The sequence below is a fragment of the Pristiophorus japonicus genome, unplaced genomic scaffold, assembly GCF_044704955.1.
Source record: "Pristiophorus japonicus isolate sPriJap1 unplaced genomic scaffold, sPriJap1.hap1 HAP1_SCAFFOLD_951, whole genome shotgun sequence".
NCBI lineage: Eukaryota > Metazoa > Chordata > Chondrichthyes > Pristiophoridae > Pristiophorus > Pristiophorus japonicus.
The window spans coordinates 29,996-48,731 of record NW_027254880.1 but is presented as its reverse complement, the minus strand read 5'-3'; the positions used below and the strand labels follow the sequence as shown (position 1 = coordinate 48,731).

Below are 18,736 nucleotides of genomic sequence, written 5' to 3'. Positions count from 1 at the left end.
TTTATTTTATCTGTAGTTTGCAAACAGTGGTCGGAGTTCAGTTCAAAGGATAGGCTTGAGTTTTGGTCTCATCAAACTGTGTTCTCAAATTCTACATTGCATTTTAAATAAATGTTAGCTTGATCTACCTAATAGAACCGTGCCACATTTGTGCTGCACAGTGATCTAATATTAAAAAGTGAAACATAGAAACATAGAAAATAGGTGCAGGAGTAGGCCATTTGGCCCTTCTAGCCTGCACCGCCATTCAATGAGTTCATGGCTGAACATGCAACTTCAGTACCCCATTCCTGCTTTCTCGCCATACCCCTTGATCCCCCTAGTAGTAAGGACTTCATCTAACTCCTTTTTGAATATATTTAGTGAATTGGCCTCAACAACTTTCTGTGGTAGAGAATTCCACAGGTTCACCACTCTCTGGGTGAAGAAGTTTCTCCTCATCTCGATCCTAAATGGCTTACCCTTTATCCTTAGACTGTGACCCCTGGTTCTGGACTTCCCCAACATTGTGAACATTCTTCCTGCATCTAACCTGTCTGAACCCATCAGAATTTTAAACCTTTCTATGAGGTCCCCTCTCATTCTTCTGAACTCCAGTGAATACAAGCTCAGTTGATCCAGTCTTTCTTGATAGGTCAGTCCCGCCATCCTGGGAATCAGTCTGGTGAATCTTCGCTGCACTCCCTCAATAGCAAGAATGTCCTTCCTCAAGTTAGGAGACCAAAACTGTACACAATACTCCAGGTGTGGCCTCACCAAGGCCCTGTACAACTGTAGTAACACCTCCCTTTCCCCGTACTGAAATCCCCTCGCTATGAAGGCCAACATGCCATTTGCTTTCTTAACCGCCTGCTGTACCTGCATGCCAACCTTCAATGACTGATGTACCATGACACCCAGGTCTCGTTGCACCTCTCCTTTTCCTAATCTGTCACCATTCAGATAATAGTCTGTCTCTCTGTTTTTACCACCAAAGTGGATAACCTCACATTTATCCACATTATACTTCATCTGCCATGCATTTGCCCACTCACCTAACCTATCCAAGTCACTCTGCAGCCTCATAGCATCCTCCTCGCAGCTCACACTGCCACCCAACTTAGTGTCATCCGCAAATTTGGAGATACTACATTTAATCCCCTCGTCTAAATCATTAATGTACAGTGTAAACAGCTGGGGCCCCAGCACAGAACCTTGCGGTACCCCACTAGTCACTGCCTGCCATTCTGAAAAGTACCCATTTACTCCTACTCTTTGCTTCCTGTCTGACAACCAGTTCTCAATCCATGTCAGCACACTACCCCCAATCCCATGTGCTTTAACTTTGCACATTAATCTCTTGTGTGGGACCTTGTCGAAAGCCTTCTGAATGTCCAAATATACTACATCAACTGCTTCTCCCTTGTCCACTCTACTGGAAACATCCTCAAAAAATTCCAGAAGATTTGTCAAGCATGATTTCCCTTTCACAAATCCATGCTGACTTCGACCTATCATGTCACCTCTTTCCAAATGCGCTGCTATGAAATCCTTAATAATTGATTCATTATAGTGCATTTGTCTTGTGATTACGAACTCCCATGTTTCAGTGATGTGGCACGGTATGAAGAAATCAAGATTACCCACCCATGGTGGTATCCTCATATACTTTGAATGTAGCTTACCCTTCTTTCCTGCTGTTTACAACTCTGATTTGGCTTTGCAACTATAACCTGCATACTGTATTGGGGTGGGGGGCTGAGGAAAGATCCTGTACAATGCATTTATGCTCCGCAGTTTTTACAAAGATTGAAAGACAAAACTTCTTGAAAGACACTTTGTGATCTTTTGGGTCACATATTAAAGATAAACTATATACACAGAATAAAAAAGATCATACCAAAGACTTTTTTCTGTTGGTGGGAAATTAATTTAACAATCATCTGTGGCTGCCTGTGAACATTTTCCGGCATTTGTTTACTGAAGCTATAACAGTTCTGATTAATCTTTGCAACTTTTAAACAGTTTCCATTTTTAATTTGCTACCCAGTGACCCCACCCCCTTTTTTGTTTTCAACTAGAAAGGGCATCCAGTTTTCAACTGGAATGGTGGATGAGTATAATACTTGGTGTGGTTTTGCTGTCTTCCATCTAGCCTGCCAGTACTTTCTGCTGAGGCGTATGAAGAATAGCCAAAGTACTGGAGGGTTGCCAGTGCCTATGAAATTATACTCTAGCGTATGAGCGTGCCTTCAGGAGGTAGGGGAGTGAAAGTCTGCAGCCATATAATAAGCAAGTAACAATTGTTGGACTTTGCTTTCTAGCAATTGAGGAATCTATTGGTGATCAATGCTGCAATGTGTGTTTTGAGGAGACTGAAGTAACTCAAAAGCACTTCTATGTCTTGCATTTTTTGTTATTCGTTCCGGGATGTGGGTATCGCTGGCAAGGCCAAAATTTATTGCCCGTCCCTAATTGCCCTTGAGAAGGTGGTGATGAGCTGCCTTCTTGAACTGCTACTATCCGTGTGGTGAAGGTACTCACTCCCACAGCGCTGTTAGAGAGGGTGTTCCAGGATGTTGACCCAGCGCCAATGAAGGAACGGCGATATATTTCCAAATCCAGATGGTGTGCAACTTGGAGGGGAACTTGCAGGTGATGGTGTTCTCATGCGCCTGCTGCCCATGTCCTTCAAGGTGGTAGAGGTCGTAGGTTTTGGAGGTGCAGTCGAAGAAAGCTTGGCAAGTTGCTACGGTGCATCTTGTAGATGGTACACACTGCAGCCACGGTATGCTGGTGGTGGAGGGAGTGAATGTTTAAGGTGGTGGATGGGGTGCTGATCAAGCGGGCTGTTTTGTCCTGGATGATGTCGAGTTTCTTGTGTTGTTAGAGCTGCACTCATCTAGGCAAGTGGAGATTATTCCATCAGGCTCCTGACATGTGCCTTGTAGATGGTGGAAAGGCTTTGGGGAGTCAGGAGGTGAGATACTCACCACAGAATACCCAGCCTCTGACCCGCTCTTGCAGCTACAGTTATGTGGCTGATCCAGTTAAGTTTCTGGTCAGTGGTGACCCCCGGTGTGTTGCTGGTGGGGGATTCGGCTATGGTAATGCCGTTGATTGTCATGGGGCGGAGGTTAGACACTCAAGTTGGAGATAGTCATTGCCCGGCACTTGAGTAGCATGAATGCTACTTGCCACTTCTCAGCCCAAGCTTGAACATTGTCCAGGCCTTGCTGCATGCGGGCATGGACTGCTTCATTAACTAAGGAGTTGCGAATGGAACTGAACACTGCAATCATCAGTGAGCAGCTCCACTTCTGACCTTATGATCGAGGGAAGGTTATTGATGAAGCAGCTGAAGATGGTTGGGTCTAGGACACTGCCCGAACTCCTGCAGCGATGATTGACCTCCAACAACCACAACTATCTTCCTTTGTGCTAGGTATGACTGCAGCCAATGGAGAGTTTTCCCCCCCGATTCCCATTGACTTCAATTTTACTTGGGCTCCTCGATGCCACACTCGGTCAAACGTTGCCTTGATATCAAGGGCAGTCACTCTTGCCTCACCTCTAATTAATTCAGCTCTTTTTTGTCCATGTTTGGAGCAAGGCTGTAATGAGGTCTTGAGCTGAGTGGTCCTGGCAAAACCCAAACTGAGCATTGCTGAACGGGTTACTGGTGAATAAGTGCCACTTGATAACACTGTTGATGCTTTCCATCACTTTGCTGATGATTGAGAGTAGACTGATGGAGTGGTAATTGACTGGATTGGATTTGTCTTACTTTTTGTGGACAGGACATACCTGGGCAGTTTTCCATTTTGTCGGGTAGATGCCAGTGTTGTAGCTGTACTGGACTAGCTTGGCTAGAGGCGCAGCTAGTTCTTCAGCATGACAGCCAGGATGTTGTCTGGGCCCATAGCCTTTCCTGTATCCAATGCGCTCATTGTTAGGTGTGCCTGGTGCTGCTCCTGACATGCTCTTGTGCACTCCTCCTTGAACTAGGGTTGGTTCCCTGGCTTGATGGTAATGATAGAGTGAGGGATATACCGGGCCATGAGGTTACAGATTGTGGTGGAGTGCAATTCTGCTACTGATGGTCCACAGTGCCTCTTGGATGTTCAATTTTGAGCTGCTGGATCTATCCCATTTAGTACGGTAGTAGTCCCACGCAACACAGTGGAGGGTGTCCTCAGTGTGAAGACTGGTCTTTGTCTCCTTAAGGACTGTGAGGTGGTCACTGCTACCAATGCTGGCATGGGCAGATACATCTGCAACAGGTAGATGGGTGAGGACGAGGTCAAGTAGGTTTTTCCCCTTGTGTTGGTTCTCTCATCACATGCTGCAGCCCCAATCTGGCACCTATGTCCTTCAGGACTCAACTGAGGGAGGGCAGTAGGTGGGACTCAGCAGGAGGTATCCTTGCCCATGCTTGACCTGAAGCCATGAGACTTCATGGGGTCCAGAGTCAATGTTGAGGATTTCCAGGGCCACTGTACACCACTGTACTGCCACCTCTAGTGGGTCTGTCCTGCTGGTGGAACAGGGCATACCCAGGGATGGTGATTGAGGAGTTTGGGACATTGGATGAAAGGTATGATTCTGTGAGTATGACTATGTCAGACTGTTGCTTGACTAGTCTGTGTGACTGCTCTCCTAATTTTGGCAAGTCCCCAGATATTAGTGAGGAAGACTTTGCAAGGTCGACTGGACTGGGTGTGCCGTTGTCGTGTCCGAAGTCGGTGCCGAGGTCAATGCTGGGATGTCCATCCGGTTTTATTATTATTAATTTCTGAGTGGCTTGCTAGGCCATTTAAGAGTCAGTCACATTGCTGTGGATCTGGAGTCACACATAGGCCAGACCAGGTAAGGTTGGCAGATTTCCTTCCCTAAAGGGAGCAGACGGGGTTTTACAACAATCCGGTAGTTTCATGGTCACCATTACTGACGCTAGCTTTTATTCCAGATTTATTTAATTAACTGAATTTAAATTCCCCAGCTGCCATGGTGGAATTTGAACTTGCTGCCCTGGATCATTAGTCCAGGCATCTATACCCCTACAGTGGATCATTCAATCACCATATTGGGCTGGTAAGATAGCAGAAGGTTAAAATGTTAGCTTTTCAGCAAGTGGAGTATATTCCCAGTGTATGTTTCACAAAGCACATTGCCTGGGATCACCAGTCTTGTCTGTTGAGGAGCGGTGGGCGGGGGGGGGGGGGGGGGAAGAGTATCGATACCTTTGGAATTCTGCTCATTCAAATTCTGACCCAAATCTCAGACAAATCCATGCCTGATCACAACTGACTCTACCTGCAAGTAGATCTCGAATGTTCAGTGAGTATTCTCATGGTCAGTTTCAGTAAAGAAAGTGCGAACTCCCCTGCTCCGCTTCTTAGTACCGTGGGATCTTTTATGTACACCTGAAAGGAAAAAGGCTTAAAAAGAACATGTGAAAATGGTCAAGTGAAGCAGGGAAAAAAATATGAGCAGGAAGTATGCAGAAAAACTGAAATAATAACAATATAAAAAGTTCGGAGAAGTAGAGGAGAATCGGCAGCAGACAAAAAAAGGTGCAAGCTCCCTTCAGATCTTTTCCACACCCACCTCATCAGCCGGCCTCCCCACAAGGTCCAAGACTCTTCTGGAATAAGGGAACCCAATTTAGTAGTGTAAACAGTAGGAGCCAGGTGGTCTCAACATATGGTCAATCTGAAAGTTGCTAATGAGTAAAGTTTTGTAAAGTTACTATGTCAAATAATTACCACTTTTGAGTTGCGAAATGTATTCACAGGTAAATGTCTGACATTTCTAAACTAGCCAGTTACTGGAGGCAGAGGATTGCCTTGTCCTCACTTTGCCTACATACAGTTTTCAACAATGCTCAACTTAAAACCCACCTCTGTGACCAAGCTTTTGGTCATCAGCCCTAATTTCTCCTTATGTGGCTCGGTGTCATATTTTGTTTATTAACGCTCCTGTGAAGAATCACAGGACGTTTTTACTGCGTTAAAGGCGCTATATAAATGCAAGTTGTTGGTCACTGGGCAGTGATCAGGGATGGAATTCACCTGATGGTTACAGGTGCAGTTTCCAGGTGAAATCACTGGATCACAATCAGAAACAGGAGCCCTAGCTTGTTGTTCTTTCCCTTCTCCAGTGCTGGACACTGAAGCCAATTTGTCCTACTGCCACCCTGGTTAAATCAGTACAGGCCAGGAATCAAACCATATGGTTTGAATGATTTTGTGTTGCCTTTCCAAGCTAAGCAATCGAGAGGAAATCGAAGGTACTGAATCAGCTGTGTAATGTAAGTCAAGATTTTAACTTTGTAAAAGTACATTTATTGACTCTAAACTATACGCTGAATTTGGCTGTCACAAGTAATGATCATTGTTATTAAGGCCCTTGAGCAGACAGTCGGCAGAAATGTCATTTTATTTTTAATCAGATATTACTATTTTTAATCAGATCGACTTTGCCCAAAGCGTACCTCTCTTTTGACAAACTTATAAGTGTCATTGTAGCATGTAGTTGTGTCATACTTGATTGGAAAATAATCTGTTTTCTTCAGCACATTCTGTGTAGAATCCCAATTCATAATCTTATAAAATGTAAATGTGATTGCTCTCCGGGATGCTTTTTTTCTTGCTGCCTATAAAGCTCATCAGTGATTTTTCGCATTGGGCTATGCAGATTGAGCTCAACCTCAGTGAAAGTCTGCAACTAGCAAAGTGAAGTTACAAACTTGCCCGATCAGCAACTCCAAGTGCTTGTTTTTGCACTAACTGTTGTCTTCAAGTCACATTCATAACTTGAGCAAAATGCGTATAATCAAATTCTTCACGTGATACTATATTTTGAGGTTGGTGCTGGTTGCTGGATCCACCCTCTAGTGCAAACAAGAAAATATAGAACACGCAACTGCATGAATTGTGTAATCCGTTCCTGTGGAAATTATTCCACAGTATAAATTGGGGTGAATTCCTGATCCTCAAACTTTTGTTTGACAGGTTATGCTATTGATTCTTGATTCCAGTGAGAGTATTAAACTGGCTCAAGTGCTTCTTCTGTAACTGTGTGCGCTTATTGGATATGAAGTGTGTGGTTCATATAAGGGGAATTTTCTGCCTCCAAATACTCCATTAATCGTGTATTTAGTTAGATCAGTTAGAAATGCGTGTTGCCACTGCCAGTACTCCACTCGGCAGTCAGCTGCATCTGCATATATTTGCATGTAAATGAGATTCATGTTCAGAGCAATGCTTGTCCTGGATTTGCATCCAAAACAAAAGCTTAAACAAATAATTGAGCCCTTCACTGATGCAAAGATGTTATAGTTTTGAATAACAGCATATTCCTTGCAAAGTTAAAAATGCTTATTTCTTCAAAAATCTGAAAACTTCCATGGTTGGGAGCAGTATCCATTTTCTTTGGCAGTCTGAATTTGCTGTGGTTACAAGACCAAGTGACGCTGTGTGCTTAAAGTTTGTACAGAAGCTTTTTTGGGTATTTTTGGAGGGATTTGTGAACTTTCGTACTGTACAGTATAGCATCAATTTAACAACAGGTGATCTAGTTTTGATCTGATTACATTGTCAAAATGATTATTTGGGCAGAGTCAGACATCACAATGTCTAGAACATAGTCATAGTCTCAGAATAAGGGTACGTGGTTGGCCATTTAGGACTGAAGTGAGAAATTTCTTCATTCAGGATTGTGAATCTTAGGAATTATCTATCCCAGAGGGCTGTGGATGCTTAGTCATTGAGTATATTCAAGACTGAGATTGATAGACATTCGAACTCTAAAGGAGTCGAGGGATATGGGGATAGGTTGGGAAAGTGGAGTTGATATAGATCAGTCATCTTATTGAATGCCAGAGCATGCTCAATGGACTGTGTGGCCTACTCCTCCTATTTCTTGTGTTCTTAAAATCTACATAATAGTATTGATGTAGTTAAAAGATCATTCTGTGTTTTGCAAGTCTATTGATAGTTGTATGCAAAATGTTGGGTGCATCAGATTATTATTTTGGAATAGATGACCTTTTTAAAATGGATTCCAGGATGTGTGCCTAAATGTAGTAGAACACAAATTTGTTTATGGTTTATAGCAACTGCAGGTTGGCCCTCCCTTATCCGGGACTCCCTTACGCACCATCCCTTGTCCAGCATGATTCTGGTGGCTGGGGGTGCATGCGCAGAACACGGCCGACCTCCACCCCGACTTTGTGGCTACGCCGACACTCTGCCCGCCTGGAGCACCGATCTCCGTTTATCCGGCAAAATCCCTTATTCGGCACAGGCCAGGTCCCGAGAGTGCCAGATATGGGCGGTTCAACCTGTCATCATAGGCAGTCCCTTGGAATCGAGGAAGACCTGCTTGCACTCTTAGAATGAGTTCTTAGGTGGCTGAACAGTCCAATACAAGAACCACAGTCCCTGTCACAGGTGGGACAGATAGTCGTTGAGGGAAGGGGTGAGTGGGACAGATTTGCCGCACGCTCTTTCCACTGCCTGCGCTTGATTTCTGCATGCTCTTGGCGATGAGACTCGAGGTGCTCAGCGCCCTCCCGGATGCACTTCCTCCACTTGGGACGGTCTTTGGAAAGGGACTCCAAGGTGTTGGTGGGGATGTTGCACTTTATCAGGGAGGCTTTGAGGGTGTCCTTGTAACGTTTCCTCTGCCCACCTTTGGCTCATTTGCCATGAAGGAGTTATGAGTAGAGCGCTTGCTTTGGGAGTCTCCTATCTGGCATGTGGACAATGTGGCCTGCCCAGCTGAGCTGATCAAGTATGGTCAGTGCTTCAATGCTGGGGATGTTGGCCTGGTCGAAGACACTAATATTGGTGCATCTGCCCTCCCAGGGAATTTGTAGGATCTTGCGGAGACATGGTTGGTGGTATTTCTCCAGCGACTTGGTGTCTACTGTACATGGTCCATGTCTCAGCCATACAGGAGGGCAGGTATTATTACAGCCCTGTAGACCATGAGCTTGGTGGTAGATTTGAGGCACTAAAGTATGGCGGAGAGGCACTGTTGGCGCGAATACATGACCTCATCGCTCTCATTGGGAGGGAGGAGAGCATGCCAAGAGTTCTCAGGGATGCAGTGATCGTGACCATCTTTAAAAAAGGGGACAAGTCCGACTGCGGCAACTACAGAGGAATCTCCCTGCTATCAGCCACTGGGAAAGTTGTCGCTAGAGTCCTCCTCAACCGTCTTCTCCCTGTGGCCGAGGAGCTCCTCCCGGAGTCACCGTGTGGATTTCGTCCCCTACGGGGCACAACGGACATGATTTTTGCAGCGCGACAGCTACAGGAAAAATGCAGGAAACGGCGCCAGCTCTTATACATGGACTTCTTTGACCTTACAAAGGCCTTTGGCACTGTCAACCGTGAGGGTCTATGGTTCAACCTATATTACAAAGGCATGACCAAGAACTGGTGGCTGCCTGTTACTCTGCACAAACTGTTAAATTATGTGGGTAGGTGGCATGATGGTATTGCACTAGAAATGTATTGCACCATGGGGTGGTCAGATATGGGTTTGTGTTGTAGTCCCACTTGTTGAGTTTCTGACCGTGGCTGTTCCCAGTGAGGTATTCAGCAAAGACCCGACACACTTTTACAGGGAGGACAATTAATCCTAGACTACTCTTACATACCCTTAAAGTGAAGGTGTTTACTGCTGGCCCCAAAGTACGCTTCGCACAAATTTCTTGCGATCCCTATGTTCAGAACTTTGGGTTATCCGACCTTCAATTCAAATCAACAAGCTGTAGTAGGGATCCCCTTGTGCGAACTTCTGTGATGTTAACGGGCTGTCTAAGCAGCCAATCAAAGGGCAGAATTCTCATACTGAACAGGAAGTGAGTAAGCTCTCAAAATTCGCTTTAAAATTAGTTAGAGCAAAACCAAGATTTGGGGCTCTTGCATGGGAAAAAGGCAAACCTGAAATAAAGATGGATAAACTTTATAAAAAAAAAATGTTTTGGAAAAGTTTCTTAAATTTTAATTAAAATATCCAAATGTCACACTGCACAACATTAAAATTAGTTGCCCTGTCCCATTACATTTGTTTAGCAGTAATAACTGTCAAAACCCGAGTTACACCTAATCCTTTTGAGTTTAACTTTTAGTGGGGAATTTTACAGTGTAATTACTGCAGAAGAGCGAAGTTCTTGTCAGTTTCAATGATTTGTCTGATTATACAGATTACCGGCTCTCTGGTGGGGGGAGGGAGTTGATGCTGCAACGCAGAGGAATATGTATAAACATGGAGGACCAGGTTGCATTGGGAAGCTGCAATTATGTAAAATCAAGCAGGACAAAATGTTGTCTCAAATTTCTTTTCCTGTATTGTTGGTGCAAATACCACTTCATTTCTAACCAGTTAGCCATGGGCTAGAAATTTGGTATTGCCCGATTTGAGGCGGTGACAACACCGGGGCGCTACCTTAACCGAGCCTCAAAGTGGAATATTCAGTTGTATCGCCCCAAGAGGAGAATGGAGCGCTAAGAGAAGCGTTCCACACGTCTCTTCGGTGCTAACGGGACGATAGGACAGGAGGCCTACTCAAGTTTTGATGAAGATGGAAAAAAAATCCTGTTGAAAAATTCAATAAACTTCACCCACACTTCCCCATAACTGCAACAAATAAATAAAAGTTGAAAAAGTGAAATTTCAGCATTTACCTTGCACTCCGGACGATATCGCCCAGGATCATCGCTGGACCTGCTTTCCCCGATGCTCTCCGCGCCAGATGAAAGACTGAATTTTGCAAATATGGCACTGTGGGTGGCGTTGCACACTCAGTGACGTCAGCGAGTGGGCGGTGCTAGTGAGCACAGCACAAACTGTCAGCGCCGTCGCTAAACCTTAACCGAAGTTCGCAGCAGGAGGCTAACCAACCGAATTTCTAGCCCTGCCTACAAAGGAGTATATTAAGTGTCATGCTCTGCACTCATTTTATCCACCTCAGAAAGATGAACCTTGTTGGATTCAAACTTAGGAGTTTTTAATCCTCAGTCAAGCACTCAACCCACTGAGCTATCTGCCATTCAACATGAGTGAGTAAAAAGAAAATGCATAAAAAGGTGCACAGGCAAAACCAATGATCTTAATGCCAAGTTAGAAGTTATTTCAAGTCCATAGCAAGGTCACTAAAGATCTATGTTGCCCATAATGGCTGATCTCATCAAAGTGTTGAATTACTAATGCAAACAGACCAGGTTTGATCCTGGTTTGTGCTGGGTTAGTTTATCCCAAACAAGATAATAGGAACACTACAGTAGCCTCAAGAGCCCAGGTTAGGGAGAAGAAAATTGGGTATGACTCCTGATTCTGATTGCTCCCCATTGAACCATTCTGGAAGTGTGTTGGGTTCATGCATGGTGAATGACCACTGTCTGATGTATCAAAGCACTTCCAGTACTGTGCAATCTTAAGCCAGCAAGAGTTGGTGCCTTCAGGAGCAGAGAGAAAATTGGCAAAAATGCATATAGTAATATGAAGGCCAACCGATCATGCTGGCATACAATTGTTGTGTCTGTCGGGCATTTCACAGCAAATTTTTATTGACAGCATATGCAAGGATAGCTGATTATTTTCCAGTCGCTGTTCCAGGAATTGTCAGGAGGAAGATTTTCCTCAGTTTTCACCTTTTATGGCTGTCGCCTCTGTCCTTTTTCAATTTACTACAGCATCACTTAGTTACTAATCCTGGCAGCAAATTTGCAAAAAAATGCTTTAAAAAGTGAGGGAGGCTGAAAACCACGCTCCCTATTCTTGTGGAGTGGGATTTTGATGAAAGGTCATCGACCTGAAAAGTTAACACTATCTTCCTTTCTCCACAGATGCTGCCTGACCTGCTAAATGTTTCCAGCAGTTTCTGTTTTTATTTAATAGTTTAAGAGGGTTGCTTAACTAGAAACATGTTACTGGAGTTAGTGCCTTGCTGCCCCTACCTCACTCAAGTTTTGTTTTTTACTTTAATGTTCCTGATTTTCAATGTTGTACTTTGTTTATCCTGGATTACAGTGCTGCACAATAATCAAATCATTTTGCTCGATTGGAAGGAGCTGCTCTGTTTCTATTTTTGACAGATTCAAGGTTACGCTATATATGTGACACATTGCAATGTGTCTTGGTGGTAAATGATATAAACATGGCTATGTGCCCTTTTTCCTGTAAGTTTCTAATCTTAGCAGTGCCATATTTGGGGTACTGAAGAGTGGAAGCCAAGTGTTTTCCGTGCAGAGAAAATCAATGAGTTATCCTGGATACTGTCTTGAAATCTCTGGTTTCAGTTTCAAAGTGCTGGGACAGAGCTGAATGTTCAGAATGCCCATCCATCTTCTCAGTTGTAGATAAAGTGGCAAAGGGGAATTTCTGTTGGAGAGGAAGGCAAATAATTTAGGGAGTTGAGGATCAATGGTATGAATGAATAGGAAGCAGTATGGAGATTACCTTATGGAACTGTAGACAGTTTATATTGGCTGTCTGAAGACCAACCTCTGAGATGGGATTGGTTTACTTTTTTTGATTCCAGACATATTTTTGATTCAGAATTTGGAAAATACTTGTTTCTCTTTCTGATCCCGGTCTTACTGATTTGCATATCAGATCGATGGTTGAGAGAATGGGTATGCATCCCAGTCCGTGCCAGTACTGTTGTAAAACTTGTATTAGATGTATGAGAATAACCCAAGTTGAATCAAGCAGTTTGCCTCCTCAAGCTTCTTTTCCCTAGCACAGTTCCACAACAGCCCAGCTAAAATTGGTAACTGTGGGGCACTGTAGACTTGACTGAGGCTCATTGCTTTATTAATGCAATATCTGAGCACCAGCACCAAGCCACCCAAATACATAGATTTTAGTGTTGTTTGGAATCTTGTAGGTAGTTTAAAAAACATACAGAGCTGCCACTATATGCTGATTATAAATTGTGCAAAGCATATAGAAACTAGGCAAACAGTTAACACAAAGCAGAGTGGAATTTGGGGTGCTGTGTCACACATTAAAAGCATTCTCTCTGCTTTCAGCATTCCTGTATTGGAACATTATTTTAATAAAAATTTGAAGCTGAATTTGGTTTGAACTATTTGAATGTATTCTGTGAATGCACTTGAGAAGCCATTTCAGCAATGTTTCTTATAGTATGCTATACTTGCATCCTTTTTATTCCTGATTCCTCCTTGCATTATATCTTTTTTCCTCCCTCTTCCATCTCCCACAAACACCTGTCAACTGCATCTGAGAATAAGTAAAGGGTTATACATAAAGGCAGTTTTGGTTTAGATGTATTGTTGAATGCTACTTTTTTATCTTAAAAGTATGTGTCCTGGCCGTAATTTATCCCTCAACCAACACTACCAAGAACAGATTATCTGGTCGTTTATCTCATTGTTGTTTGTGGAACTTTGATATGTGCAAAATGGCTGCCGTGTTTCCCGACATTACAACAGTGACTACACTTCAAAAGTACTTAATTGACTGAAGTGCTTTGGGACATCTTGAAGCTGCGAAAAATTCTATATGATTACAAGTTTGTTCTATCTAGATGAGGATGGAAACTTTAGATGTCAAAGTAAGGGATAGGATGTTCAGTCATTCTCACTTGCCAATAGCCATAATGGCTACCTCATACAACAGAGTTTCTACTGGAGGCACCTACCAAAATTAGCTGTTTTGGTGCTATGCATTGTTTTAGATTTGGCAGTCCTGGTTTATGTTGTTGCTCAGCCAAAGATGGCAAAGCTGTCATCAGTGATAAAGTAAATGGTCAATTAGTAACTACCAAACAGCTTGTTTAACTCATGACTGTTGAAATTAGAGGTGTTTGCCCAAATGTGATGCCACAAAACCAACCCATATTGATAATTGTAAATGGTGGGGCATTAAGATTTGGTTCCTGGAACAGTCTACATTGTACAAACTGTCACATCATCTGCCAGTATAACCTTGTGTTGCATTCTGTTAACATACACCTCCGCAGTTTTCCCATTGATAATTTATTTTAATATTTTTCAAACCATGACATGATACTGTCCAGTAACTGGCACCCAGTTGCCTTTTGACAGGCAATTAAAAAACGCTTCTATATTGGCAGTGTTTTTGATTGGATTCTAAGAACCATTATTGTGTTTATACTGCTAAGTCCTATTCCAGCAGCAGAATCTGTCGACCCATTATAACAGGATTTGAGTATGAAAGTGGTATGAGAGGTGGAATAATTGTAAAAGCTGGCTCACGGTCACCGATATCCTAAAATCCAAACTGAAACATCAGCATAAAAGCACCTAACAACGCTAGTTTGTGGGTGGGCAAAGAGACTGCTTAATCCATATGTATGATTGCTTTTACTTGCTGACAGTTGTGATTAGCATTTCCTTTCTTGTCATGATGTAGGCCATTTCTAAATAAATGGGGAACTCCTTTGGTTCTGATGAAACGATCTTTGATTAGCCAATTGCTGTCAAGGTGACCTTGAGTTCTGCTTTGCATACTTAATTTCTCACTGACATTTTATAAATACATTCAAGGCTTCACGTAAAACCAGTAACTTATTTACCAAATTTTGGAATTCATGCTTGATATTTTTTTCAAATGTGAGGTCCAGATAAAAAAATAATACAAATCAAAGTTTTACCTTGTTGTATGTGCCCCTCAAAAAAAAATCATCATGGCCATCAGCAGCATTTGAAGTAGCTATTAGTCGGCAGCTATTGGGTCTGATTCTGCAGGGCTGCTGCTGTTAGTTTCAGCGTCCTCCTTGAGCAGGGGTATGTATTTGTGATCTGCTTCACCTTGCCACATGGTTTCTTAATGAGGGTATAAGGTTTGGTGATTCAATTTTAAGTTTGAAGGATGGCATGATCAGACTAAGACGTGGGCTGTGCCTGCGATTCTTTGTATAGAAATCGACTGACAGCTGTTTTTAAAAAAAACTAGTGCAGGCGCTGAAGCTCACGCAACGCAGGAAGCCTGAAAATTCCCGGCATTCTAAGGATTAAATAAGATTCAGTTTTATGATATATTTATGGACATTGTCACTAAATAGGAGCTATGGTATGTCATAAAATGGACTCTCTAATTTATCACTAAGAACATAAGAACATCAGAAATAGGAGCAGGAGTAGGCCATATGGCCCCTCGCGCCTGCTCCGCCATAATCCCTTATCTCCTTATCATTTAAGAAACTGTCTTAAATTTACTTAATGTCCCAGCTTCCACAGCTTTGAGTCAGCGAATTCCACAGATTCACAAGCCTCAGAGAAGAAATTTCTCCTCGGCTCAGTTCTAAATGGGCGGCCCCTTATTCTAAGATCATGCCCTCTAGTTCTCGTCTCCCCCACCAATGGAAACATCCTCTCTGCATCCACCTTGTCAAGCCCCCTCATAATATTACACGTTTTGATAAGATCACCTCTCATTCTTCTGAATTCCAATGAGTAGAGGCCCAAACTACTCAGCCTTTCCTCATAAGTCAACCCCTGCATCCCTGGAATCAACCTAGTAAATCTTCTCTGAACTGCCTCCAAAGCAAACACATCCCTTCATAAATATGGAAACCAAAACTGCACGCAGTATTCCAGGTGTGGCCTCACCAATATCCTGTACAGCCGTAACAAAACTTCCCTGCCTTTATACTCCATCCCCTTTGCAATAAAGACCAAGATTCCATTGGCCTTCCTGATCACTTGCTGTACCTGCATACTATCCTTCTGTGTTTCATGCACAAGTACCCCCAGGTCCCGCTGTACTGCAGCACTTTGCAATCTTTCTCCATTTAAATAATAACTTGCTCTTTGATTTTTTTCTGCCAAAGTGCATGACCTCACACGTTCCAACATTATACTCCTGCCAAATTTTTACCCACTCACTTAGCCTGTCTATGTCCTTTTACAGCTTTTTAATGTCCTCCTCACACATTGCTTTTCCTCCCATCTTTGTATCGTCAGCAAACTTGGCTATGTTACACTCAATCCCATCTTCCAAGTCGTTAATATAGATTGTAAATATTTGGGGCACCCCACTCGTTACTGATTGCCAATCAGAGAATGAACCATTTATCCTGACTCTGTTTCCTGTTAGTTAGCCAATCTTCTATCCATGCTAATATATTACCCCCAATCCTGTGAACTTTTATCTTGTGCAATAACCTTTTGTGTGGCACCTTGTCAAATGCCTTCTGTAAGTCCAAATACACCACATCCATTGGTTCCCCATTATCCACCCTGTTCGTTACATCCTCAAAGAATTCCAGCAAATTTGTCAAACGTGACTTCCCCATCATAAATCCATGCTGACTCTGCCTGACCAAATGTTGCTTTTCCTAATGTCCTGTTACGGCTTCTTTAACAATGGACTCCAACATTTTCCCAACCACAGATGTTAGGCTAACTGGTCTATGGTTTCCTGCTTTTTGTTTGCCTCCTTTTTTGAATAGGCGCGTTACATTTGCAGTTTTCCAATCTGCTGGGACCTCCCCAGAATCCAGGGAATTTTGGTAAATAACAACCAAGGCATCTACAATCCCTACTGCTACTTCTCTTAAGACCCGAGGATGCAAGCCATCAGGTCCAGGGGATTTATCTGCCTTTAGTCCCTTTATCTTACTGAGTACCACCTCCTTAGTGATTGTGATTGTGTTAAGTTCCTCTGCCCGCCCCCAAAGCCCCTTGAATATTGTTAGTGTCCTCTACCGTAAACACTGATACAAAATATTTGTTTAAGCGGTAGTTATATGCTTTTGTATCATAATTGGTTAGATTTTGTCTAAAACTGTATCACCTGCATCCAGTAATAATTTAACTCTGTTTTCTTCTTTAGGAATATCTTCCAACACAACAGGACATTCTACTAGCACGAAGGCCCACTAAGGGAATTCACGAATACGACTTTGAAATAAAAAATGTGCCCTTCAAGATGGTGGACGTAGGTGGACAAAGGTCAGAGCGAAGACGTTGGTTTGAGTGCTTTGATGGCGTGACTTCCATTCTCTTCCTGGTGTCATCAAGTGAATTTGACCAGGTGCTCATGGAGGACCGGCAGACGAATCGCCTGAGTGAGTCTCTAAACATCTTCGAGACGATAGTCAACAACAGGGTCTTTAGCAATGTCTCCATCATTCTTTTCCTTAATAAGACGGACTTGCTGGAGGAGAAGGTTAAAACTGTCAGCATCAGAGACTACTTTCCTCAATATGAGGGAAACCCCCATGAGCTCTCTGATGTCCAACAGTTCCTTGTGCAGTGCTTTCGCGACAAACGCCGAGAACAGCAGCACAAACCACTCTACCATCACTTCACCACCGCCATTAACACCGAAAACATCCGTCTGGTCTTCCGCGACGTCAAGGACACTATCCTCCATGACAACCTTAAGCAGCTGATGCTCCAGTGACGTCCAGTTACTTTGTTACTTTTAATTTCTGGCACTGACAGCAGCTTACACCAGAGTGGGATTAAGGTTACAGTTCCTTCAGAAACTTGAGGCAGCTGCTGTAAACTGCTCAACCAGATTAATGCCAAATTTATTTTCCAGACTTTGGCCTTGCAATTGCTTTTGCTACCAGTTGGTTTTACTGAGGGTATTCTAATTAAAGTGTACACTTCGGCAACCCGACAAAGTTTACGATCTTGTTTCTTCAAAAATGAAGATATGTGAAACATTGCCAGATAATGCAAAGCTGTGGTATTCAATGTGGGGATTGTGTCTAGTTAATATCTCTTCTCTCCCTCTTTCTCCCCCCTCCCCCACCCCCAACAAAAAGGGCTATTACAAAGCAAAAGTCATTATTTATTCAAAAAATTTTTTTTGAGTATTACTGAAACAGGTTAGCAACATCTTGACTTTAAATATTCCCGTTGGAAGTGAAATTTGCTTTTGTCACGTTCAAAATCTTCTCAAGATTGTTTAAAATTTTGCTATTTGGTTTACTACTGATAGGTGCAGTAGTCAGAGTGGTACATATGTAACCTATTGAAATGTGAAGCAGTCACAATTTGTACAAGTTAAGATTGTTAATATTGGATTTAGTATGTGAAACCTCTCCCCAATGGAAGTTTTATAGAACTAATACAGTATTTACATAACATTTGCAATGTTTACATAATATTTTATCGGAATTGTACATAAATGCCAAATTTTACAGAATTGCTTCATAATTGTATGGGAGTCTGGGGCCTAACCTAAAAGTTACTCTTTTGATTGAATAATGCAGGCACAACATGCCTTACTTGACTGACTGATCCTAACCTGTAGCAGTAAACCAATATTCTCTTATATAGTGCCACTGTAAAATTACTAAAACATGACAAAAAGTGTTCATTGGCCACTTTATGAAAGCTTCTGATTTAAGCTAAACTTTTATTAAAGCGTGATTAACAGCTGTGTATTTGGCCTGTGGATCACACCTCTGTAAAAGCACCATTAAACTTAATATTGAGCAATGAGAGCTATTTTATAATTGAACCCAAGAGCTCTTCAATGCAAATTGTAGCTGAATAATTTGTCTTGGTATTGAGGTATTTGATATTGCTCTATGCCTGAAATAACCCTGCTGTTTATTTAAAATAATAATGACATAATTCATAAATTTGTCATTAATCTATGATTTATTACTGCTTTTTTTCAAAGATGAGATGTGGAAAATTAGGTTTCACTTTCTAAAAACTGCAGCGCGCCAAAATACATTTTTTGCAATGCTGATCATGGATAAAATATTTGCTTTTTAAACAGTTGT

The 18,736-nt window shown here is 42.5% G+C and overlaps 1 protein-coding gene across 1 annotated transcript in view; it reads left to right on the top strand.

Moving 5' to 3' along the window:
- gna13a (guanine nucleotide binding protein (G protein), alpha 13a) overlaps positions 1-17,620 on the top strand; it is a 74,248-nt gene extending 56,628 nt beyond the window's left edge. The window contains exon 3 of the mRNA XM_070874752.1: positions 16,822-17,620. Coding sequence (XP_070730853.1) covers positions 16,822-17,394 — 573 coding nt within the window. The 3' untranslated portion in view covers positions 17,395-17,620. The remainder of the gene's footprint in view (positions 1-16,821) is intronic.
- The last annotated feature ends 1,116 nt before the right edge of the window (positions 17,621-18,736 follow it).